The 26,724-nt window shown below is 35.4% G+C and overlaps 1 protein-coding gene across 2 annotated transcripts; it reads left to right on the top strand.

Annotated features, from left to right (window-relative positions):
* The first annotated feature begins 3,085 nt into the window (after positions 1 to 3,085).
* Positions 3,086 to 26,317, top strand: GUF1 (GTP binding elongation factor GUF1). 2 transcript variants are annotated; one of them, XM_043572744.1, is made up of 17 exons: positions 3,086 to 3,459; positions 4,918 to 5,029; positions 5,364 to 5,512; positions 5,784 to 5,864; positions 6,718 to 6,795; positions 8,084 to 8,167; positions 10,015 to 10,079; positions 11,080 to 11,283; positions 13,116 to 13,255; positions 14,763 to 14,886; positions 15,241 to 15,373; positions 16,191 to 16,334; positions 17,232 to 17,365; positions 20,403 to 20,504; positions 21,950 to 22,069; positions 23,661 to 23,697; positions 25,196 to 26,317. In XM_043572744.1, exons 1-17 carry the CDS (start codon positions 3,295 to 3,297, stop codon positions 25,331 to 25,333), a joined length of 2,010 nt encoding a protein of 669 aa, XP_043428679.1. In that variant the 5' UTR covers positions 3,086 to 3,294; the 3' UTR covers positions 25,334 to 26,317. The 2 variants fall into 2 exon arrangements, with proteins under 2 accessions (XP_043428679.1, XP_043428678.1); XM_043572743.1 differs by lacking the exon at positions 3,086 to 3,459 and adding an exon at positions 3,476 to 3,601.
* The last annotated feature ends 407 nt before the right edge of the window (positions 26,318 to 26,724 follow it).

Raw genomic sequence — 26,724 nt, 5'->3', positions numbered from 1 at the left:
TCCCTATTCTCTGCCAGTGACTCATTCAGGCCTTTAGCTTGTCTCACTTAGACTATAAAAATCGGAGCCTCCCTGTCTCTGTCTCCATTTCTCTCTCATCACTTCATTTGCTTTCCTCTTCAGTCTACTTACACACCATTGTTACAATAGGCTTCTGAAAACAAAAACCTGATGTGTTATTTCCTTGCATACAGTACAATAGCTTCTGGGCAGGAAAATGGTGAAATGCTAACTAGCAAGACCTTTTTCAAAGTTCTTCACCAACTTGACTGAAACTGTTTTTTCCACACATAACTCCTGCCACTTTTCTCCCTTTTTCCTCAAATAACTTCTGTTTTGTAATATGAAAGTATTTATAAAGCCCTAATTCGAAAATACATGAAACTCTAAAAATTATCACAGATTTTAAAAACTGACTTAAAAAATGAATTCTAAGCTGTAGTTTTCACTGGAGACACACGGTGGCACCATTTTAGCTGCCTAACAGTATTGGAGGTCCTTTGTTAACATCCCCTAAATACGCTTTTAAAGTTGTGCATGTGCTTGTGAGGACTGCTGTCATGTCATCCTAAACATTATTAACAGTATGCTAGGGTTAAAATGCTTCACAGTAACTTTGAAGCAAATTTAGAGGTGCTAGAATTATTTACGTATTAGGATTTTATTTATTATTCCCTTTATTATGGGCTAAATTGCCCGTCCCCCACCTCCAAATTCATATGTTGATGTTCTAACCCCAGTACACCTCAGAATGTGACTCTATTTGAGGATAAGATCTTTAAAGAGGTAATTTAGAATGAGGTTTTTAGGGCTGGTCCAAATCTAAAATGACTGGCGTGCTTATAAGAGGAGATAAGGACACAAAGAGGTACAGAGGGAAGGCCATGCAGAAACAGGGAGAAGACAATCACCTATTATCCAAGGAGAGAGGAGGCCTCAGGAGAAACCATCCCTGCTGACACACCTTGATCTCTGACTTCTAGACTCCAGAGCTATGAGAAAATGCATTTCTATTGTTTAAGCCAACCAGTCCATGGTACTTTGTTATTGCAGCCCTAGCACACTGAGAAGCCCTTTAAACACGTTTTAAAATACATGTATACAATATACATAAATACAATAGTTGTGGATTGATGTAACCAATCCAATGTAACCAAATGATGTAATACTAAGGATGTAATCTCCCTATTATATATTCATGGGGGAGAGGATTCTTGATTTTTGTCAGATTTTAATTATGTGAGTTCTTCAGAAGTCCTTGCCTCAAAATGCCACTGTCCCAAGTCTTGCCCATTTCCCTCTACCGACCATGAATTCAATAGTTCATATGTTTTTACTTATTTTCCCTTGCTCAACAGACTTTAATGGAATGGTTAAGGGTGCAGACTCTGGAGTTAGACTGTTTGGGGTCACAGCCCACTTCATCACTAACTGTGTAACTGTGGGAAGTTTCTTAAAAAGCCACATTTTTCTCAGATGTCTGTAAAAAATAGTCACAAGAATACCTGCATTCCAGGGCCCTGTAAGGCTTAAACAAGTTGATAAAAACAAAGTTGTGTAGAGTAGTACTGGGAACATAGTGGGTACAATTATGTTGTCCACAATCCCTCTGCTTGGTTAAACTATAGTAAAACTTTTTATCCTTCCAGGCTCAGAGGATAATATACCTCCACTTTGAAACTTTATTGACTCAACCTTCCCTTTCTCCCCAGATTAAAAACTAAATAAACTTGTGCTGTCAAAGATATTGCAGAGGGATGAGCTCTGGTTTCAAATACAGAGTTTTCCATTTACCTATTATGTGATTTCAGACAGTTTGCTTAATTTCTTCGAGTTCCCATATCAAGTCCAGTACCTGACACAACAAATGCTCACTGAGTATTTTTCTAATGAATACACATCCGTGGGTTTAGGAATGTAGCATCAACCCCATAAGATATTGCAGTGTTCCCAGAATGTGGGACTAATGGAGGTACCAAGATGACTTTAAGTGAGACAGACATGGCATCCAGAACACTGAATCATACAGAGAAAATTCTTCCAATTTTATTTCAATACTGCTAATTAAGTCAAGGAGAAAAATCTTTGTTTAGTGCTATGTTTCTAAATTCTTCTGTAATGCCCCATGTTTTCAATCAAGAGAGATTCAGAGCCTTTCATAGGTAAGATGTTAGCATTGAATCACATTTTTTAAAAAACTAATTACACTTATTTTTACTGTTTTAATTTATGACAGATCATTCTGCTTTTTCTATTTATAGTAATGATACAAATTTTTCTTTTAAAATAAATTAAGTATCAAAGGTAATTTGATTTAAAGAAAAATATTAAGTATATAAAAGGAGTATAAAGATATGGTGAAATCGATGAGAATAATATTCAAATTACTGCTGTTTGGGCAACACTGATTTCTGTAAAGTACCATGAATTATCATGTTCATTGTACTTCAAGGTACCTGTAAAGTTTATTCTCTAACAAAGGTGACAGTAGTAATTAGTGTTGTAACAAGTACTGTTTTGGTTAATTAATAGGAGTCCAAGAACAAACTAGAACCAATACAACGGTGAACTCAACACAGCTGCTGTTACCATTCCTCTGTATCGAACACTAGATAGTCCAAAAAAGCTCAAAGGTGATAGTGGGGGACAGACACAGGTCTCATTATCTCTTATCATTACCACCCACCTTACTTAGCCAGAGCTCTGCCCTCTGCAAGGTCAGTATTTGTTGACATCGTAACTTGAAGATGATGGAGACTTCTGGGAGTTCAGTGTGTAACTTTTTTTCACCTTCTCTCCTGTCCCAAACTTTCCCAGGATACATTATTGCAATCAATTTTACCACCCGTTTCCTTACAGGTGCACTAAAATATTAGCAATATCACTAACAACACGGGGACTCTATTTCGACTTTCAGACTTTCAAAAACAGTTGCAATATTATTTGCCATTTGATAGGAAGCTAAATGTCAACGCTGTTTCGAGCTCCAGACTGACACTGCTGGAGAGCGCTTCCCCTCACGTGACTCCCTTACAGCCCCGCGCGGAGGCACGCCGGCGTCACGACGTCGGGAGACGTGCAGGCGCCGAACGGCGGCGCTGCGTCCCCTGTGTCGCACCGGAGTCACTAGTTGGGCGGAGTTGTCCCCGGCAGCTTTTCTTCTCCGCCGGTGTGAAACGGTTTAGGTCTTTTTCGCCGGATCTTAGCCGGGGGCATCTTGTAGGAAATCGCGCTACCGGCGATGGCGCAGAACTGTCTCGAGGTGCAGACCTGACGCCTCCGTCGCGCGAAGGGATGTGGACTCTTGTGGGTCGGGGCTGGTCGCACGGCCGCGCGCTGGCAGTGTGGGCCGCAGGGACCGCACAGCGGGGGCGCTTGGAGCCTCTTCCCACGCCGACCCGTGGGGCCCCTGCCGAGTTCAGGGCTTGGGACAGGCTCTACAGCTCGGCTGAGCGCAAGGTGACCGCCGTTCGGCTCTAATTAACTCTGTTTTAAAAGATGGGAGGGCCCTCCTGGCGGATTTGGAAGCGTGAAGGGCTTCCTAAACTACCTGTGGACGCAGGTTGCGATTATTTAAAGGCGGCAAAGCTGAGAGCTCAAGGTGCGCTCTGGGTTCTGAATCCTCCACCACTCCCCCAATGTGACCTTGGACAAGTCACGTTCTGACTTTCCTAGTTTGTAATGTGGTAACTATTGTTTATTTTATGTGACCCCAAACAAACTTGTTTTCTGAGCCTTTGTTCTGGTGGAGGAGGCACTGTTTGATAACTATGAAGAAATACAGTGTAGGCAGAGAAATAGAGTAGCTGGATGCAAGTTATGAGTAATTGGAAAAAATAAGACAAATATGATTAATTGCCCTTTTCTAAAATGCCTGGGGAATGTAAAATGAATTTATGTTGCAATTTCAAGTTCTTAAAAGTGGTATGGTCCTGTATATCTTTTTAATTGAATGCCAGTTGAAAGATGAGGGGGAGGAGGAATCCACGGGGCAAAAAAATTAGGTTTAGTTTTTTTCTTAGAATTTCTTTCACATGTAAGTTGCACCTTCATTGTCTGCTTTGTATTAGAACATTTATAAAGGTCACGACTATTGTGGGTTTCACTGTAATTTTCCAATTTTTAATGCTGGTTATGAAGTACAGATTTGATTGGAAAAATAAAATATTTAGGGTACAAAAAACCAGACATACTCTACTTATATACCCACTTTTAGCAGGTTGCAGTGAGGCTTCCTAAAGCATTAAAGATGATGTATGCAACTAAAACTCAGGAGTCACATTCTAAAATGTTTTTAAATTTTAAGTGATAAGAGTTTTTATTGTTTGTTTTTTGAGAGTTTTTTGCGGATGTTAAAACTTTTTTCTCTGTCTAAATAAGTTGCCAAACAACAACAAAAATTTGTTTAAATAAAACTTTTGAAGATAATATTAGGAGCACAGGTTTTTAACTAGATATGATTGCTGGTTAAATGTATTATGGGGGCAAAGAATTTCCTTTTTTTTTTTTTTTCTCCTTAAAACATTTCTGTAGCTTTTGTTTGTATGTTTTTGTTTTTGGCCTCAAGAGGTTTTGTTAGACAAGGTGCTTGCTCTAAGCTTTTTCAGGAGCTCTAGGTGTCTTGGGTTCCTCATTCATGAAAATCATTTTCTCAGTGGTGGGAATATTTATAAGGGACTCTTAATTAGCTAAGTTATCACCTTAACAGTGAAACTCATGTATTTGATGAGTGCTATTTTAGTCAATTGTTTGTAATAAGAGTTTAGCTGTATATCTCTTTATTGTCAGAGGAATAATATAAATGTTATAAATGAAATTGTTCAAAGAAGACAAAAGGAACATTTTTGAATTAGTATGTTTGTTTCCTATCATGCAAAATGTATACTCATAAATGTTTCATTTCTCTCTTCTTTCTAGGAAAAAATTGACATGTCTAGATTCTCTGTTGAAAATATTAGAAATTTCAGTATCATTGCACATGTGGATCATGGCAAAAGTACTTTAGCTGACAGGCTCCTGGAACTAACAGGTATTTTCATTTTATAAATGGCCATGAGTGATTAATCATTATTTTTACCATGCTTTTTGAAGTTTTATTTTAATTTAATTTTTATTAAAAAAACTTTTAGTGTTTATTTGTTTTGAAAGAAAGAAAGAGCTTGAGCAGGGGAGGGGCAGAGAGAGGGAGAGAGCGAATCCCAAGTGGGGATTCACAAACTGTGAGATCATGACCTGAGCTGAAATGAAGAGTTGGATATTTAACTGACTAAGCCACCCAAGTGCCCCACCTGGTTTAATTTTGTATCCAGTATTGTGTCTTTTTAAAAGCTCTTAGAGATACCAATAACTATTTCTATTTATAGGCACAATTGATAAAACAAAAAATAATAAGCAGGTTCTTGACAAATTGCAAGTGGAGCGAGAAAGAGGAATCACTGTTAAAGCACAGACAGCATCTCTTTTCTATAATTGGGAAGGGAAGCAGTACCTTTTAAATCTCATTGATACACCGGTAAGTTGAGAATTAATTCTGTCTTTATTACTAAAGTCAGCCTTGTATTAAGAGTGCAAACAAATCCTTGTTCAATTTTTGAACTGAACATTAAATAAACACTTAACTTTGCTTTTTGTTTTCTCAGTATTCTTATGTTTGAGTAACTTGTTTCGCAAGCATCCACTAAAAAAAGAAACCTATTAACTTTCTATCAAGAGGAGTCAGTAGGTTTGGCATAAAAAAATAATTATGGCTAACTTCAGAAGTATCAATGATTTTTGTTCCTCAGGGCCATGTGGATTTTAGTTATGAAGTATCCAGGTCCCTCTCTGCATGCCAGGGTGTTTTACTTGTGGTTGATGCAAATGAGGTAGGTACTTTTAATTTTATGTGGTGTGACATGCTCCTTGGTTGTTCAAGAGATTTTCCTTAAAATATATTTTGGAAATAGAATGTTTATGCTTGAAAATAAGATTTATTATATTAGTTAACCAAAATCATATGCTTTGGTCCTGTTAATTTGAAGTTTTATTGCACTAAAGCAGTCTGGAATGGACTAGTCCATATTTTAAACATTCTATGCTGATCAGAACTGTTAAGAGATTTATCCTTCCAAAAACTCAGTTTGGGGTTTTAATACTAATTTTTAGCAGACCTTGAAAATGAATTTATTTTAGAAGTCTTTTTGGATAATTTTAAGGTAATAATTTGGGAAATGCTAGGTTTAAAGAAACATGCCAATAACATTACTAAGTTCTTTTGTGGTATAAAGATAAACATAAAAACATATTGAGTGATGATGTAAGAGTTGTGATATACTATTTAAAGTAAGCTTTTGATGTATTTCAGCTTCTCATAAACTTTTCATTCTAAACCTGAATGTCTTTGTTGTGTTAGACCTTTCTTGATCTTTTCAGGGAAGGTCAAGGCCTACCTTATATGTATAGTACTGGGTTTTATAAACTGACTGCATGAATGTGTTCTTTGGTAAGCTTTTAGGGTTCATGTTTCACGTTTTTGTCCCTAGTCCTAACAGTGTCCTCCCGTAAACGTTTCCTGAAATGAAAGGAATTTTCACAAGGAATCATCCAGATGCATGGAAGTATAGATACCATAGTTTATACCTCTGCTTTTGGGGAAAATGTGTGGGATGGTATTATATTACAAGTTTTATGATAGTTGGTAGATGGTCATATCAGTATCTTGTGTCTTATTATTTCTAGGGTATTCAAGCCCAAACTGTAGCAAACTTCTTTCTTGCCTTTGAAGCACAGCTATCGGTAATTCCAGTTATAAACAAGGTAATTCCAATGAGACAACAGTGCTGTTTACTATTTTACCTTCTAAAAGTAAATTTAGTGTTTGATTATTTGGTATACTATTTTAATATGAGGGATCTTCAACTCTATATTAAATATATTTGTAGGATTTACTTCTTTGAATTTGCACAGAATAGAATTGCAGCTCAAATTCCTGTATCCTTACATGTAGTTTAGAAGAAACTCTCCCTGAATTACATGGAGGGATTGAGGGCTATTTCTGCAGGAAAGGAATATAGGCAGGGCAGCCAAAATATGTCTGTTACACTAAAGCATAGATAGGAAGGGTGCCTGGATGGCTCAGTAAGTTAAGTTTCCCACTTCCACTCAGGTCATGATCTCATGGTTTGTGAGTTTGAGCCCTCTGTCGGGCTCTGTGCTGACAGCTCAGAGCCTAGAGCCTTCTTTGGATTCTGTGTTTACCCCTCTTTTTGACTCTCCTTGACTCATGCTGTCTCTGTCAAAAATAAATATAAAAAAAATAAAGCATGGATAGGAAAAGAAAAGGCACTTCTAATCTTCGGGGAAATAATGTAATACATGAAACATAAGTGCTAAACTGAGCACTGTTATTAAACCTTAACTTTTATGTTTTAAAACTAATAAAGAATCTTAATTTAAAAATCTGCATTGCATTTAGTTGAATTTTTTGATATTGGAGTTAAATTTAAAAGAGGCAAAGTTGGGGCGCCTGGGTGGCGCAGTCGGTTAAGCGTCCGACTTCAGCCAGGTCACGATCTCGTGGTCCGGGAGTTCGAGCCCCGCGTTGGGCTCTGGGCTGATGGCTCAGAGCCTGGAGCCTGTTTGTGATTCTGTGTCTCCCTCTCTCTCTGCCCCTCCCCCGTTCATGCTCTGTCTCTCTCTGTCCCCCCCCCCAAAAAAATAATAAACGTTGAAAAAAAAAATTTAAAAAAAAAAAAAAGAGGCAAAGTTGCCTTACAGGTAAGACAGTTTGTTGCCATAAGTTATATCTAACTTATAAAGTCAGTTTACAGTTTGGTTGACAAATTGTTACTGAACACTTCTCCTGCCTTGAGTTGCCAGCTGCCTAAATTTTTTGCACGCCCTGCTATCTGCCCTTTGTTTTTCAATGGCTATACTTGTTAAAATTGTATTGCCTGTATCTAGGTTATTTTAACCCTTTTGAAAAGAAAAATAGAGGGATCAATTAGCTTATAAGTATGCTTTTAAATATTTCCAAATACTATTAATATGTAATACATTTTATTTTTACTGCATTAAGTAAGGCATAATGATTTTTTTTTTAAAGATCGATCTGAAGAATGCTGATCCTGAAAGGGTTGAAAAACAAATTGAAAAAGTGTTTGATATTCCAAGTGATGAATGTATTAAGGTAAGATACCCCCCCCCCCTTTTTTTTTGTGAAGACATAGTTATACTTTTAAAAATCTCAGGTATTGGCCTAGTGAAATTTCATAGTATTTGAGAGTCCTGAAGTTTTCATAGTTTTACAAAGTTCTTCATATTTCATTTGATCCTCCCAGAAATCCTTGTTACATGGTTATGACAGATAGGAATTTTCTTGTGATACAGTTGTAAGAATGTTTTTTTTAATGTTTATTTTTTGGGGGGGGAGGGGCAGAGAGAGAGAGGGAGACAGAATCTGAAGCAGGCTTCAGGCTCTGAGCTGACAGCACAGTGCCCAGTGTGGGGCTCTAACTCACAAGCTGTGAGATCATGACCTGAGCCAAAGTCAGATGCTTAACCGACTTGAGCCACCCAGGCGTCCCACTTGAGATACAGTTGAAAGAACTAAGGGTCAAAGATTTTATCCCATTCTTAAGAGTAAGATCTAGAGAGCTAATGTGCCAAGACTAAAATGTAGGCCTTCTGCAATTGATTGCAGTAGTATTTCTTGTTAGCCATTTTGTCCCTATCGAAATACTTCCTTTGATGAGCAGGTTCAAACCAATTTTAAGACATTTGTATGTGTTACAAATCAGGGAGAGGCAGAGAGAGACAGAGAATCTCAAGCAGGCTTCATGCTCTGTGGAGCCCAACCTGGGGCTCTGTCTCCCCAACAGTGAGATCATGACCTGAACCAAAATCAGAAGTTGTATGCTTAACTGACTGAGCCACCCAGGTGCCCCAAGTTGATACTAGTTTCAATTTGAATTTTCATTTTCAAATGATGATTTAAGTGTTGAATAGCCACAACCAAACTGTTGTGCTAGTGCTTGTGTAGTAACTATGTTAGTGCAACAATGTAATGTTTAGCTTCCACTTTCAGTCTTGTTTGATTTTTGAAAAGGCATATTTCAGGTGATAACTGTTTTTTATCTACTTAACCTTAACACAGTGGTTGATTACATACAACATTGTAATAACTGAAAAGCAGTATTTTTTTTTTTTCCTTAGAGACAGATACACATACACAGAATTTAATGTTTTTTATTATAAAGAGGGACCTCATAAAGCAGTCCTGGAATTATGGTTTCATAACTTGGGTTATGTTTTATTATAGTGTAATCAACTATTCTGATTTTAATGCATCTTTACAAAATTTATTCAGGTACTTATTTGGTAGATGTCAGCTAGGAGCACAGCAGTGAGCAGAATAGACAAGACCCCTGTCTCAGTTCATCAGAGAGGCCTCCCTAAGTTACTATGCATCATAGCATCTCTCTGAGAAAAATGTCTCATTGTATTTACATTCTCCTTGGGGAGACAGTCATTTAATAAGTAAAGAAAGTAGCAAGCATAGTAAATAATTGAATAAGACAGGTGTTGTCATGGATATTCGTTTAACAAATTGTGGTGTTTTAGGTGGAATGCCATACTTATCATCCACATATATTGTTTATTCTCTTCACGTGACAATCTTGAGATTTAGGAAAAATATAAATAATCATTTATTAGATGAGGAACTTGCAGCTCAAAGAAATACGTATTGGTCAAAGTCATGCATTCCATACAGAGTCATAACTACTCAGATTTTTTAAAACACTTAGACCGCTGTTCTTTCAGTACCATAATCAGAATGCTTTTGTAATTTAATTAAAGAACTATAGAGTCACCCAACTGTAATGGAAGGACACTTGACGTATAGTAAAAGTTTTGTGCTTCCTTTTACTACTTTCTTTAAATTGATAACTGTTAGAATTCTTTCTTTTTTCTCATCATAAAACTCAGTCACCAGGTAGAAAAATAGTCTTTAAATGCTTATTTTTTTAAATTTAGATTTCTGCTAAACTTGGAACAAATGTTGAAAGAGTTCTTCAGGCAGTCATTGAAAGAATACCTCCGTAAGTATTTTGCTATTTTTCTATAGTTTGTTTGTCTTTAATGGTATAAAGACTGTCAGTCTGATGTGTTCTTTTAAATTTTTTTTTTTTAACGTTTATTTATTTTTGAGACAGAGACAGAGCATGAACGGGGGAGGGTCAGAGAGAGAGGGAGACACAGAATCTGAAACAGGCTCCAGGCTCTGAGTGGTCAGCACAGAGGCCGACGCAGGGCTTGAACTCCGGACCGCGAGATCATGACCTGAGCCAAAGTCGGACGCTTAACCGACTGAGCCACCCAGGTGCCACCCATGTGTTATTTTAGATTAGCCCATTCTTGTGGTTGGAGAGGATAAGTTATTTATTTATTTATTATTTATTTAATTTTATTACCATTTATTTAATGTTTAGTTATTTTTGAAACATCACAAACAGGGGAGGAACAGAGAGAGAGGGAGACACAGAATCCAAAGCAGGGCCCAGGCTCTGAGCTTTCAGCACAGAGCCCGACCTGGGGCTCGAACTCCTGAGCTGTGAGATCTTGACTTGAGCCAAAGTTGGACGCTTAACCGACTAAACCACCTAGGTGCCCCTATTTTTTTAGAAATATTTATTTATTTTGAGAGAGAGGGTGCATGCCAGCGGGGGAAGGGCAGAAAAAGAAGGATAGAGAATCCCAAGCATGTTTCATGCTGTGAGCCTGACTCAGGGCTCAATCCCATGAGCCCCACTAACTGTGATATCATGACCTGAGCTGAACTCAAGGGTCAGGCACTTAACCAACTGAGCCCACCAGGCATCCCCTCATAAATCATTTTAAAACATTCATTAAAACTTAAGGTTGAATTAAAACTGATTTAAAAATAGGCATTGTACTTTATGGGAAGATGTTTTTATCTTGACAGTTATCAGCCTTTCTCAGGTATAAGAGTAAATTAAGCATAATATTTGAGTTGAAAATAGACATTTTATTAAGATTTTAAATTTGTTATGTGTGTGTGTTTTTCCTTATTTTTAATAGTCCCAAAGTACATCGCAAAAACCCCCTGAGAGCTTTGGTATTTGACTCCACCTTTGACCAGTATAGGGGCGTGATAGCCAATGTAGCGTTATTTGATGGAGTGGTTTCCAAAGGAGATAAAATTGTATCTGCACATACTAAAAAGATACATGAAGTTAATGAAGTAGGAGTTCTGAATCCTAATGAGCAGCCAGCACATAAACTGTAAGTAATCTACAATAGTAATTAAAATACATTTGTATGTGTTTCTATCTCTGCCTTTCTTAGATTGGTATCCTTAGTCCCAATTTTGTAACTCAGACAAAAAAAAAACAAAAAACTTACCATTAAATGCAATTAAATATTAAATGCTTTTGCAAAAGGAATTTCATGTGTGAAGGACAGTATAAATTTGATGTATTTTTATTCCCTTTGACTAGTTGTGACAAATTTTATGATCCTAGTGCACATTGGGTCCTATATTGATACATTTGATGAGACAATGAAAGAGATGGCTCTGTCACCCATATATATCCACATTATACTGGGTATCAGTTTTGATACTTAATTTTTTATAATTAGATTTTTCAACATAAAAGTAGTGAAGAAAATTTGGTAATTCTTTTCTTTAGTATGGAATTCATGATAAAACTTTGATTGGGATCCATGGCATGTGGGGTTTAGCGAAAAACTGAATTCTGAGTTCACTTACAAATATTTGCCTGCCTACTCCATCAGTATTCTGGGTACTGATGGGATAAATCACCTAGTACATACTTGGAGCATTCTAAGGTCTTTGTTTCCTCATCTGTAAAAATTAAGGTAGTAAATTAAGTGGGTATATAGTCACACTTGATCGTTTAATCTTGTATGTCTAAAACTAGCACTATTTTGCTCGTTACATTTTTTAATTGAGTCATAAAATCTATTTTATTTTTATTCTTTTTAAGTTTCTTTTTTTTTTTAATGTTTATTTATTTTTGAGATAGAGACAGAGCATGAGCGGAGGAGGGGTAGAGAGAGAGAGGAAGACACAGAATCCAAAACAGGCTCCAGGCTCCGAGCTGTCAGCACAGAGCCCAACGTGAGGCTCGAACTCACGAGCTGTGAGATGACCTGAGCTGAAGTTGGATGTTTAACCTACTGAGCCACCCAGGCGCCCCTTAAGTTTCTTTTTAATGTTTATTAATTTTTGAGAGAGAGAGCGAGACAGGACATGAGCGGGGGAAGGGCAGAGAGTGAGGGAGACAGAATTGGGAGCAGGCTTCAGGTTCTGAGTTGTCAGACTCAGACAGAGCCAGACGCAGAACTCGAACCCCCGAGCCGTGAGATAATGACCTGAGCCAAAGTCGGACACTCAGCTGACTGAGCCACCCATGACCCCCCTAGTCATAAAATCTATTTTAATTTTACTCAAATTGAGGTCTCAGTTACATCATATAGATCATAACATTGACTATTACTGTATCTTCACTAAAGATTTTGGTACTTTATCCTAAATGTAAATTAGTTTGTTATCATGTAGGAAATTTTCTTAAAGAAAAAAAAGAACTAGAACTAAGGTAAAAACTCTGAAATTTTGGGATCTGCTCTTTTCCTATAACAGGAACGTCAAATTGACATCAGATTTATTTAAGAGTTCACATTTTTCTGCTTGGTTAAAAATCTATTTTTTTTTTTTTAAGTACATTTGTGACACAATTCACTAATAAAAGTGTTTTACACTATAGGAAGCATTTGGTGTTTTTGCACTTAGTTTTACTGTGTTTACATTATATTTTAGAAGCTGTTGTTTAATTTGCAAAAGTGGGCAGAGTCATGAAGAAGACCATAGACTTGTTGTGTTGCAGAGGTCCTTGATAATGGATTGTAAAGCATGGTATGTTTTTTTTGCTGACAATCCTTAGCATTGAGAATTGTGATATGTAATACTTACTTTGAATTAGACAAGGTTTTGTTTGGAAAGTGTAATAATTTCCTGGAAAGGTGGAGCTAATTATGAGTTTGCATTTGAAACACTAAAGCAGTCAATATTTCCATATAATAATTTTATTTAGATATGCAGGACAGGTGGGCTATCTGATTGCTGGGATGAAAGATGTCACTGAAGCACAAATAGGAGATACATTGTATTTACATAAACAACCAGTGGAGCCCTTGCCTGGGTTTAAATCAGCGAAACCAATGGTATTTGCAGGTGAGGAGCTCACAAATTCAAAGGATGAGGGCCAATTTGTTGTGTAAACTGAAATAAAAATTACTAGAAATACTCATTTTAAATAACAGCTAAACTAGAATTCTCTGCTTCTTTTAGATTTTTTGTGTGCTGTTCATGTGTATTAGTTAATTTCATATGTGTAGTGAAACTTTATGTAGGAAATCATTTCCTAAACTTTTAGAACTTAAAAAATACAAGCGCTTAAGAAATAAGCTACCTGATGTATGAAAGAGCATAGTAATATGAATCTCCTTCTTGTTTTCCTAGAGAGTAAGTCATTAATTACATTTGGAATATTTCTCTCTCTTTTTTTTTTAAGTGTATTTATTTACTTTTTGCTGGTGGCAGTGGGAGAGAGAGAACATGAGTAGGGGAGGGTCAGAGAGTGAGGGAGAGTGAGGCTTTGCCTGCCAGTGCTGAGTCTGACACGGGGCTTGGACTCGCAAACTGGGAGATCATGACCTGAGCCAAAATCAACAGTGGGATGCTTAACTAACTGAACCATCCATGAGCCCCTGGAATATTTTTCTAATTAGGATGTTTTTATCACTAATTATCAGTGGACATTTACTGAGTGCCTTCCTGTTAGTTGGACTTTCTTTAATACTGTGCAGTGCTGAGGGTGCTTGGGTGGCTCAGTTGGTTGAGGATCTGACACTTGATGTCCACTCAGGTCCTGATTTCATTGTTTATGAGATCAAGCCCCTTATCAGGCTTCATGCTGAGCGTATAGCCTGCTTGGGATTCTGTCTCCTTCTCTGTCTGCCCCTTCCCCACCTCAAAATACATAAACTTAAAAAAAATACATTGTACAGTGCTAGTGTAGATAGTGGATAGTGGGGATAGTGTTACCTCTCCTGTGTATAACTTCACAACCTTTTACTACTGTGTGGTATTACAGACGTTTAAAAAAGAAACACCTGATTGAACGTCATTAAGTTACTCTATGCTGGGTATCTAGCATTTGGTTTTCTCCATTTAGGATCTTGCACTGGGAAGTAGGAAGTTTGTTTATGCCCACTTTTAGGCAAAGTCAATCATATCTTTGGTTTTAATAGATTATCTGCCCTGAAGAATTAAGGATTTGGTGTAGTTTTTATTTTTACTTGTTTTTTTATCTACTAATGGAGTTTCATTTGTAGCTGTGGAATGTCTTTAACTTTTGTTTCTTGAAATATATTTTTCTTACAATAGGTTTATTTTTCATGGTTCTTCTTTATTTTAATTATATTTGTGCAAACACATAAAAAAATCACTTGTAGTGTGAATCCAATTGTAAATTCATAAGGCTTTGAAACTTAAAGATATTTAAAGCCAATGTAACTTAACATTCAGTTTTTTTAGCATGCCAGTTCTTGTGGTCAGTGAAATATAGGGAGGGAAGTAATTTAAAAGGTAAATGATTAATTTTGATCTTGGAAGCATTGTATATTTAGCTTTTAGGCATATTTTCACATGTGATAATTAGAAATCATTGTATCCTTAGGAATGTACCCTATAGACCAATCTGAATATAATAATCTGAAGAGTGCTATAGAAAAACTGACTATAAATGATTCCAGTGTGACGGTTCATCGAGATAGTAGCCTTGCCTTAGGTGCTGGCTGGAGGTAAGATTCTATTACACCGTAGTGTCAGATTTTTATTGAAAAATGAAGTTTAAGTGGTGTATTGCTCCTGTACATTTGATTACCGAGGATAAGTTCTTGTTAGTGTCAAGCTAACTAAAACAACCATCTGCCTATTTCACCCTGTACTCATGTCCTGTGGGTAAATTTTATAGCAATTTTAAATAGAATCCCAATGGAAATTTTGAGTCCTATTTAATAACAGCATTTAATTATGATGTGAATTGCTTGAATGACTTTTGATTCTACCCTTCCTCCACAAAGTAAGACTATGTTCATCAAAGGAGCTAGACCCCTGAGACATAGATATTTGGAGCTTGGCTTTTTCTCCCCCAGGTTGGGATTTCTTGGACTTTTGCACATGGAAGTTTTCAACCAGCGACTAGAACAAGAATATAATGCTTCTGTAATTTTGACAACCCCTACTGTTCCATATAAAGCTGTTCTTTCATCAGCAAAATTGATAAAGGTACTGTTGTGAACCAGCATACATGGGAAAACTAAATGTGTGTGTGTGTGTGTGCGCGCGCGTGTGCGCGGAATGCAAGAGAAACTTTTTAGTACACCATTAGCTGAGTAGCTATTATGTGAGCTATTTCTTGATTAGTAGACATTAAAAATTGAATTACCTTATGACTAATGATAAAGAAGCCGCTTAACTAATCCATGCAGTATTTTTCTTAACCTGATAAAAATCTGTATATTGTCAATATTAGCCTGTTACTGAGAGTAAAAAGTAGAATTAGTAATTTAAATACTGTTCAAAATCTAGCACAAAAATGAAGAATATAATTTTGGTCATAAGTAGTTTATCTTATGAAAAGTGAAGCATTTATTGCTATCTGGCTGTAGGAAATTTTAGATTTCAGGTTAATGATAGAGACAATACTGTATTCCATCTAAGTGGCAATATATTCATTCTAAACAAATTTTAACATTGGCATCTGTAAATATCTTCCTACAAAATTAACTTAGGAAGCTAATGCCTTATAATGGGCAGATTAAAATGTACTTTTACATCATACTATTTCTCAGTGGTACATGAGATGTGTTTAGTAAATGTCGATGAACACAATATATTACTTATGAAAAACTAAGTGGTTATAATTCGATAGTTTTAAAATATAAAGCATGTTAAGTTAATAGTCTAACCTTGAGGAATTATTTTGTTTTTATTCAACAAGTGCAATAACAAAGTAAATGCTAGCATATACTGTAAAAATTGAAAATTTTCAAATGTAATTATTAAGATCTTGCTTAGCTATTGGTGGTTTTCTTATTTTTAGGAATACAGAGAAAAGGAAATTACAATCATCAATCCTGCACAATTCCCTGAAAAATCAAAAGTAACAGAATATTTGGAGCCAGTTGTTTTGGGTACCATTATCACACCAGATGAATATACTGGGAAAGTAATGATGCTTTGCCAGGTATAAATGTAATACAATTTAATATAAAAGTAAATTTAGTCCTCCCTAACTGGTTCCTGCTCAGGTTTTGAAAGGTTTCCTTCTGCAGAGCACATTGAATTTATAAGAAATTTTCACAAAGGTCTTATCTACATGTGTATATATAAAGAGAGAGGTGTATAGATATCTATACTTTTAAAATCAGTGATTTTAAGTAAGAGAAAATAGAATTGCAATTTTGATCATCTGTCTTAATTTACTGAGTTGATAGTTTAGCAAAGGAAAGAAACTTGATGCTTATTTATGCTGACTAGCTGAAAGAATAATTTAGCCTTTTTAGTACTTGAAATTGAGGATAGTTTGAAGGATAACTATAATATTTGAGACTTTTGACTCAAGTTTTTGCCACATTGTAATAAATGACTTAATCCACAAATCACAGTCCTCAAAACAAACCTATTGAAATACTCTGACCTGTACTGGAAAGAATTCTAAAATGATTACTAGTGGACTTGCACTTTAATTCTTTATTCACAAACTAGAAAACTTTGGTCAGTCACTTAATTTCTTTGGGCCTAAGTTTTTTTATTTGTAAACCAAGAAATTAGAACTTTTACTTTATCTATAATTACATTTGGTTTATTTTTGCATACTATGTAATTTTAAAAAGATAAAATTCTTAGATAAAGACAAAGGATTAAAAGCTTTAGTAATAAATATGTTATATACAAAATAGTCCTCTGTATTATAAGTATTGTTTTCAGAATTCTAGTAGACCATTAAAGAAATATTCCTTCATTTTGCCACTCTTTATTAGGATTTGTAAGGAAATTTTTAAATTGGTAATCAACCTCTTTCTATATTCATTTTAAACCATTTAAATAGGTTATCATTAAACACATTTTTTTTCTTTTTTAGGCTCGAAGAGCAGTTCAGAAGAATATGATATTTATTGATCAAAATAGAGTTATGCTTAAATATCTTTTCCCTTTGAATGAAATTGTGGTGGATTTTTATGATTCTTTGAAATCCCTGTCTTCTGGATATGCTAGGTAAAAATTTAATGAGAAATTGAGATACCTGGACAATTCGTTTGAAATATTGACCAGCATGAGTATTCTAATATTCTATTTATTTAATAATCTCTGCTCTCTTGAGGATAGTTGGAAACCACTCTAAGGATAGAAAGTCTTGGAGCAACCTTGTAAGTGTTAGGGAGTACTCATAATTTGCTTATGGAAGAATGAGTTCCTTTGATTCATCAAGCTATTACCCTGCTTTTAGGAAAAAAAAAAAAATATTGTAGTATCCCCTTGATAAAAAGAGTGTACTCCCCCAGTCCCTTAGAATTATATGTAATTTCAAGAAGCTACTATGATGGAGTGCCCGGGTGGCTCAGTTAAGCGTCCAACTTTGGCTCAGGTCATGAGGTTCGTAAATTTGAGCCCCGTGTCAGGCTCTTTGCTGACAGCTTGGAGCCTGGAGCCTGCTTCAGATTCTGTGTTTCATTCTCTCTCTGCCCCTCCCCTGCTCATACTCAGTTTCTCTCTCTCAAAAATAAATAAAACATTAAAAAAAAAAGCTACTGTGATCTCAGTGGCACATTTAATATGTATTTGTAGTTATGTAATCCTAAGAGCACCTCTATACATTTGGAAAACAGAAGTACATATTTAGTCTGTAAAAAATGGTCGGTGTGCCCTTGTATCTGTGAACACTTTAATAACTTGTTCTTCCCTGGAATAAGTGATCCACATTGTGAAAACCATGGTCTCATCCCCAGGAGTACATGGAGCAACAGCCCTCTAGAAGTGAAAGAAGATTTAATACTAAGTAACAACTCAATGCATAGCATTTTAGGAATAGTTTATATTGGGGTAAATAACTCTAGATGCCCTGAGTATCCTGAAATCTTAAATTACTGGAATATAAATATATTTTTATAAATATATATACATTTAATTTGTATATATTTAATTTAATATAAGTTTAATTTAAATTATAAATTATTTAAATATAAAATAAATTTAATATATTTAACTTAATTATAAATATATAAATTACTGGAATATAAATATATTGGAATACAAAGAAAATATAGAATATGCTGGGGGAGTAGAAGGGAAAATGAATATTCACATCTGTAAAAAACACATTCAAAGGAAAATTACAATACTCAAAGAACATGCTACAGTGACCTGGAAATTTAGCTTTATGAAAGGAGCTTTTTAATGAAAAAGTCATTATAACCCTTGATACAAAGGAGTATTCTTTGTGTGCGTTTGTATTGAGAAATTATTTTTTCTGCTTTGTCACCCAATATTTTTCTTCTTTGTCTTCTTTCAGACAAGAACTTAAATAAGTGGCAATGGGATTTAAACTAAAATGAATTGAGGCAGCATGTTATTAAACAATTACTGTAATTAAAAGATCACTAAGCTAAGTGGTTATAAATAACATTTTAAACAAAAGCCTGTCAATTGTAGTTTGCATTTGGATACCACTGTGTGAATTAAGTGATCTTAAAATCTTTTAGTTTAGAAACTTAAATTTCAGATTAAATGAGAGAACATGTTTAATTTTGAACTATGTAAAAATAAAATAATGCCAGCTTCCAGAATTGAGGTAATTCTTATGTTCAAAATGTATCTTTTTTATATGCAGTCAATTCGTTACTTAAAAAAAAAAATCCATCATAGCCTAGGTTATCGGCTTCTCGTGGATTGAGATTAGGAACAATTTCTCTTAAACCAAGTGGCAAGAATCTTCTGCAGATGGGTCAGAAGAGGAAATTCCTTTCTTATATAAAGACTATATTGAAGCTGCTTCTGACACTTACTTTGATAGACCTGTTTGCCCTCAAACCCCAAGTAGCCTTTTGGAATTCTAAATGTGTTTCCTTCATTCTAGTGGTACACTTGAATGAATATTTTGAATAGAGGTTAGGTTTCCATTGGGCTGGCTTAGAAATACAGACATTTGTATAATGGCTTCTTTTGAAAAAATGAGTGAAGAAATTGTAAATTTTTGGAGCACAGAACATTTTTGAAGTTGTAAACAGGTGATATCTAGGGACTATGTCTAGGTCTTCTTACCTCTGTTTGTGTTCTGCATAGTACTTATGATGGTATATAATAAATGCTTAATAATGTTTGTTGAAGAAAAAGGATTTAGCAAAACTTGATAATAATCTGGTTTTAGAGAGTATGAGTATCAACTTGTCACCTTCCTGCTAAAAGCTTTAGAAACCAAACATTTGCAACTCTAGGCATGAGTTCGTTTTCCAGTTAAGACAGTTTAGGACTATCCACGTTCTTATCCATAACTGAAAAGACATGCAAGCATAATTAAAGTTTTCTTTCTCATTAGACCTCAGTTTTGTAAGTTAACACGGTTTTAATTGGCATGATAAGCTTTGACCATATTGTTTAATAGTAAACAGCTGATGCTAACCAAGTGCTTCTATGTGCTAAGCTAGGCTCTGTTCTAAATAGCTTGTTTTTTTTTGTTGTTGTTTTTTTTTTTTTGTTTTTTTTTTTTTTTTTTTGTATTAGGTACTGTTCAAATGCTTTATATGTATTAATTCATTTCATCCCTAAAAAAGCAAACTCAAACTGAATAGCAATATATGAAGTCCGGAAGTCTTATTTATGATGACTCTTTATCAAAGCCATAACATTTATTTAACTGGCAACAGAAAACTAAACAGAAACCCAAACTTAGTGAAATTCTGAGAATTAATATATACTATTGTCTACAGCCAGCAAGCAGCTGTTGGGAGGAAACATTGGGAAGAATGTGACATTTGCCTTCATTGTCCCATTTTCCTAGACTGGCTTACCAATTTATTTTCCTTTCCCCCATAAAGCATGTTCCCCTTGCTTTTGCCTCTCATTTCATAAATGTGAAAAGATGAGGGAGTTTGTTTCTCACTCTGGTCATTTAGATTTGTTTATGTGAAATGTATGTTTAATATTTTGATAGAAAGTTGGGTGGAGGATAGGGGAAGAAAAAAGATGTTTTGCAAAGAGAAATAATCTGTTGGGAAGTATAACGTTTATCTACCACTTGGATATTTTTCCTTCATAGTTTTGATTATGAAGATGCAGGCTACCAGACTGCAGAACTTGTAAAAATGGATATTCTGCTGAACGGAAATATTGTAGAGGAGCTGGTAACTATTGTTCACAAGTAAGTTGAATAGAAATTAGCATTGATGGAATGTGAAAGTTACCACTTTTGACATGTTTTTAAATTATTGATCATTTTTATTTGACAATGACATTTTGAAAACTTAAAAGTAATTAATTAAATTTCCTTGTACTAGTTTCTCCTTCCATTCTTTTTCCATGCTTCTTTTTTCCAAGCTATTAAATATGAAAGAAGGGAATTATAGTAAAAAAGGATAGTGTCATGGAAAGAAATGTTTTCCTTACCAAAATAGGACAAAATAAATGATTTTTAAACTTCATGATAGGTTTAAAATTGAGAACAAGTTTTTATCTTCATAAAAAATGTTTAATAATGAAAAATGAAATACCTTACACATTGAACAAATAGCAGATTGATAAAAATAATGGAGCACTTGTTTAATAATCATGTTATGTTAAACCATTCTAAAACTGTATTGTGGAGTACTGTTAAGTGACAAAAATGCCTACTAAATAAAAAGCCAAACATATATACATTATGTTCCAAACTGTAAAATAACAAATATAATATGTATGCAGAAAAATAGCTGGACGGATATATGTTTAACACAGAGATTCTAAAATGTTTAACATTGGTTTTCTATGGGTGAGGGGAATGGTTTTTATGTATGTTTTTCTAGATTTTCTGTAATAGGTCATGTTATTTTTGCAATCAGAGAAGTCCTATCATTCAGAGAGAAGCGATGTTTATGACAGATGAGTTCCATTTGAACCTCCTGAAGAAATCACCTTTATTGGGCACCTGGGTGGCTCAGTCTCTCTCTTTTTTATATTTATTTATTTATGTATGTATGTATGTATGTATGTATGTATTTATTTATTTATTTTGAGAGAGTGCAAGCAGGGGAGGGACAGAGAGAGGGAGACAGAGAATTCGAAGCAGGCTCCAAGCTCTGAGCTGTCAGCCCAGAGCCCAATGTGGGGCTCAAACTTGTGAACCGCAAGATCATGACCTGAGCCAAAGTTGGAAACTCAACCGAGACACCCAGGTGCCCCAAGGTCAGTCTCTTAACTCTTGATCTCCTCAGCTCAGGTTGTGAGTTCAAGCCCCGTATTGGTCTCCACACTGGGCGTGGCGTCTACTTAAAACAAGAAATGGGTTAATACAAAAAAAAAAGAAAGAAATCACCTTTATGTTTATTATACATATAGGCTAGAAAGCTACTTTGTTATTATTTTTAGTTTTGAGAGAGCGAGCATGAGCTGGGGAGGGGCAGAGAGAGAGGGAGACAAAGAATCTGAAGCAGGATCCACACTGTCCATGCAAAACCCGATGCAGGGCTCAGGGCTTGAACCCGTGAACCATGAGATCATGACTTGAGCTGACACTGGACCCTTAACCTATTGAGCCACCCAGGCACCCCTAGAAAGCTACTTTAAATGTTTGTATTTAGGATGTGTAAATAGTTGCATTTTCTCTCTCAGAGACAAAGCACACTTTGTTGGCAAAGCCATATGTGAACGTCTGAAGGATTCTCTTCCTAGGCAACTGTTTGAGATAGCAATTCAAGCTGCTATTGGAAGTAAAATTATTGCAAGAGAAACGTGAGTTGAAATTCATTTTTGTTCCCTGTTTTAGAAATGATAAATGGTTAGAAATGATATGACTTAAGAATGAAATAATACTGAAAAATTTAACTTCTCATTGGCCTAAGCTTTATTCCTACTCGGGGAAATACTAAACTGGTTTTTAATTCCGTTTAATTAAGTGATGACTGTTATAATGATTTACTTAAATTTAACATTTTAAGCTATATTATGTATAATTATTAACATAATGGACATTGGTTTGAGGAATTGCTTTATTTCCACTCATTTTACTGAATGACTACTGAATTTCCTGAGTTAGGAATAGTGTATAAGCTACTAGCAACTGAAACTTTTGAAGAAGTTTTGAAAAAAAAGAATTGTTGGAGATATTCTTCCAAAAGACAAAATTAAATTATGATTTTTACTTAAAGCACTTAATATTACTTCCTCAGAGTTAGCAGAATTATAAATCAGAAAGATGAGAGAAGAATGCTAATGTATTAAGCTTTGCATTGTAGATTGATTGTGTGATTCAGTAGACATGGAAAATAGGCTAATTGATGTAGGAAACTGGTCTTTTTTATGATATATGGTCTATAAATTGGGACATGGAATAAGCTGTTCTACTAGTAACAGTAAGTGCAAGAACTATCTGGTAGCATATTTCTTTCCTTGACTTCTGGGAAATCAGAAGTCTTTCCTTAGCTGGAAATTGCTATTCAGTTGTAGTTTAAACCCAAACTTGCATGTGTCAGTAGTGGTGAAGTGACAACCACCATTTTTATATAGTCTTTGGATAAATTTTATGCCTGTATTTGTAACGAATTTTTCTTTCCTAACGCAATTTTGCTTTAGTTAATTGTTTTGAGTTTCATGAATACCCGGAGATTGGTCAGGAATTGATAACCAGGGAACATCCTGGAAAGTGCAATTTAAAATATCAAATAATTCTAACGTAAGTGTGTTGAAGTAGAATACCTTAAAGGAAAAAAATAGATTTTTATATCCTATGAATATATATAAATGGAGCTTTTTTCAAATTTCCTGTTTTCCACCAAATGCTATAGAAATTTCTTAATTCTTATCCTTTTAGAGGCCCTATAGAAAGATTAGTTTATAACTGCTTGAGTGGATATATTAAAATTAGTTTTCCCAGAAAAGAGTTTTATAAAAATAATATATTCTTTATATTCCTAGTCACTCTTAACCCACATTTTGTAGAGTTAGTGATGCGATGATAACCATTTTTAAAATTTTTGGTAGTAGTGCTTAGTAGTAGTTTTAGGTTGAGCCAGAAATTACTTTGTATAATTCTTATAATTAAGGTCATATAATTAAGGCTTGAATTTGGCCTAATCAAGACTACACACAAGCCTTGACCTTTTTTTATTCTTAATAAAATTTATGTTGATGTTCATGCTGAATTCATTTTCTATTTTATGTCAAATACACCCAAATAGATACAAGAGCATTTGAGCTAATTTTAGTTACGTATAACATGATCATTTAAATCTTTAGTAAAGGAGAGATTGTTTTTGAAAATAAAGTACTTTTAAAGAGTGTAATGAAATTATGTAATTCTTATATAAAATTTCCTCTTTTACAGTGTGAAAGCCTATAGGAAAAATGTTTTGGCAAAATGTGTACGTATCGACCTGTATTCTACTTTGAATAATAGATCTATTTTATGGGTTTAAAGTCAAAAGCAGTATAAATATATTGGTTTCCATTGTTTTTACAATAACTTTTTATTTCATCTCTAGGTTTTTGTTTTTGTTTTTTTAATGTTTATTTATTTTTGAGAGAAAGAGTGTGAGCAGGGGAGGGGCAGAGAGAGAAGGAGACAAAATTTGAAGCAGGCTCCAGGCTCTGAGCTTTCCGCCCAGAGCTGGACGTGGGGCTCAAATCCACCAACCATGAGATCATAACCTGAGCCGAAGTTGGGCGCTTAACTGACTAAGCCCCACAGGGTCCCCTAGTTTTCTTTTTAAATAGGTAAATCTCAGGTTGACTAACATATTCATTTTGATAACATTCTTATTCCATCTTATTTATAAAAATTTCCTTAGGGGCGCCTGGGTGGCGCAGTTGGTTAAGTGTCTGACTTCAGCCAGGTCACGATCTCGCGGTCCATGAGTTCGAGCCCCGCCTCAGGCTCTGGGCTGATGGCTCGGAGCCTGGAGCCTGTTTCTGATTCTGTGTCTCTCTCCCTCTCTGCCCCTCCCCCGTTCATGCTCTGTCTCTCTCTGTCCCCCCAAAAAATAAATAAACGTTGAAAAAAAATTAAAAAAAAAATTCCTTATATTAAGTACTGTATAAGATAGTATTTTGTAACAGTTAAGATCAGGATAACATTATTGACCTAATTTCCAAGGAGAGATTTTGAAGACAATGACTGTGGGAAGAGTATGGCAGTTTGAAATCCACCTCTCTTTTTTTTTTTTTTTTTTTTTAATTTTTAAAAAAATTTTTTTTTTCAACGTTTATTTATTTTTGGGACAGAGAGATACAGAGCATGAACGGGCGAGGGGCAGAGAGAGAGGGAGACACAGAATCGGAAACAGGCTCCAGGCTCTGAGCCATCAGCCCAGAGCCCGACGTGGGGCTCAAACTCACAGACCGCGAGATCGTGACCTGGCTAAAGTCGGACGCTTAACCGACTGCGCCACCCAGGCGCCCCGAAATCCACCTCTCTTATATTGCTTTGTTGAGGTGTCTTTTCTGTTAAAACGTTTTCTTAACTCAGTTATGAGAATTCACCAGTAAATGCCTTTTCTAAATCCTTAGCATAGGGACTGGCACATTTGTGCCTATGTGAGTTTATTGGACTATAGATAAATGATGCAAAATTTCAAGACTTGAATCAGTAAGAGGATTGATAATTCTTTGACATGCATAACATAGTACTAGATTTCACTGGTGAGTTTCATCTCATCCAAAATATAAATAAAGCCTTTATCATTCTTTGAGAAGATGTTAAATTAAGATCTATGAAAGGATTAGAAAGGTAACTGCAGATGTGTATCTCATGGGTAATAATTGTAAGGTTATTGTAGTTGTGTTGATGTCTGTATGTAATTGTATGATTAATTTTCTATGGAGTAATTTGTTGGACTTCAAATTTTTAAAAATATTTTTCAGTATGGTGGTGATATTACCCGAAAAATGAAACTTTTGAAGAGACAAGCAGAAGGAAAGAAAAAACTGAGGAAAGTTGGCAACATTGAAGTTCCAAGAGATGCTTTTATAAAAGTTCTAAAGACACAATCTGATAAGTAATTGTTGGAAAAAAAATATAATGAATTTTCATAAATTAAAATTTGTGTATCTTTTTTCTTAGTAACTGTATATGTTGACAACAGAGTGAAAATTATAAAACTTGCTTGTTGCTTTCAGGGTTTTTGGGTTTAAATAACCTATTAGCAGGGGCACCTGGGTAACTCAGTCGGTTAAGTGTCCTACTCTTGATTTCGGTTCAGGTCATGATCCCACGGTTTGTGAGTTCGAGCCCCACATCGGGCACTGTGCTAGCGACTCAAAACCTGCTTGGGATTCTCTTTCTCTCTCTGCCCCTTCCCCACTCATTCCCCACCCCCGCCCCCTCAAAAATAAACAAAAATAACCTATTAGCTTTTCTTTGAAAAGGAAGTAGTAGGTGGATAAGAGCTTGGATTCTGAAGCCATATTGTCTGGTTTCAAACTTCTGTTCCACCACTCACTGGCAAGGTAGATTGTTACTTAATCTCTGTTTACTCTTTAGTAAAACCAGGATTATACTATTATTTACCTCCATAGGTTGTTGGAAAGATTATATCAGATAGTATGCTTAGAATATTCAGAAGAGTGTATGACACAATAGTATGTACTTAGTGAATCTTAACTATTTTGTTTTCACGCATATTTTTTTTTTTAAGTTTATTTTGAGAGAGCAAGCACACATGAGCAGGGAAGGGACAGAGAGAAAGGGAGGGAGAAAATCCTGAGCAGGATCCTTATTGTTGGGGCAGAGCCTCACATGGGGCCCCATCTCACGAACCAAACTGAGATCATAACCTGAGCTGAAATCAAGAGTTGGACGCTTAACTGACTCAGCCCCCCAGATGCCCCATGAGTATTTTTCTTACACTGAAAGGCCCCATACTTAAGATTCTCTCTAGTTCAACCCCAAGATATTCTCAAAATCACCTTATCAATTTATTGTTAGCTGGATAAATTTAGATTTATAGGAGTTATTAAATAAAGTCAAATAGCATACTAGCTGGACATGCACTGTTTAGTTTTTGTTAAAATCTTTATAAATATTTGGAACTAGACAATTTATATACACATCTAAATTAAAATTAAGGGTAGGAGCTGTCTTAATTTTATAATTAAAATGCATTGTTGCAAAATGATGGGTATTTGGTATTAGCAGCAGTATTAATATTATTAATTGCTAGATTTCATAATTGAAAATTTGAGCTTTAGTTAATTTAGTTGAAGTCACACAGGCAGTAAATGGTTGTCATGCTTTAAAATATGTCCTTTTGGGGCGCCTGGGTGGCTCAGTCGGCTAAGCGTCCGACTTCAGCTCAGGTCACGATCTCGCGGTCCGTGAGCTCGAGCCCCGCGTCGGGCTCTGGGCTGATGGCTCAGAGCCTGGAGCCTGCTTCCGATTCTGTGTCTCCCTC

Source organism: Prionailurus bengalensis, chromosome B1 (assembly GCF_016509475.1).
Source record: "Prionailurus bengalensis isolate Pbe53 chromosome B1, Fcat_Pben_1.1_paternal_pri, whole genome shotgun sequence".
NCBI classification, from domain to species: domain Eukaryota; kingdom Metazoa; phylum Chordata; class Mammalia; order Carnivora; family Felidae; genus Prionailurus; species Prionailurus bengalensis.
Note: the sequence above shows the minus strand (reverse complement) of the source record. Positions and strands in the feature narration are given on the sequence as shown.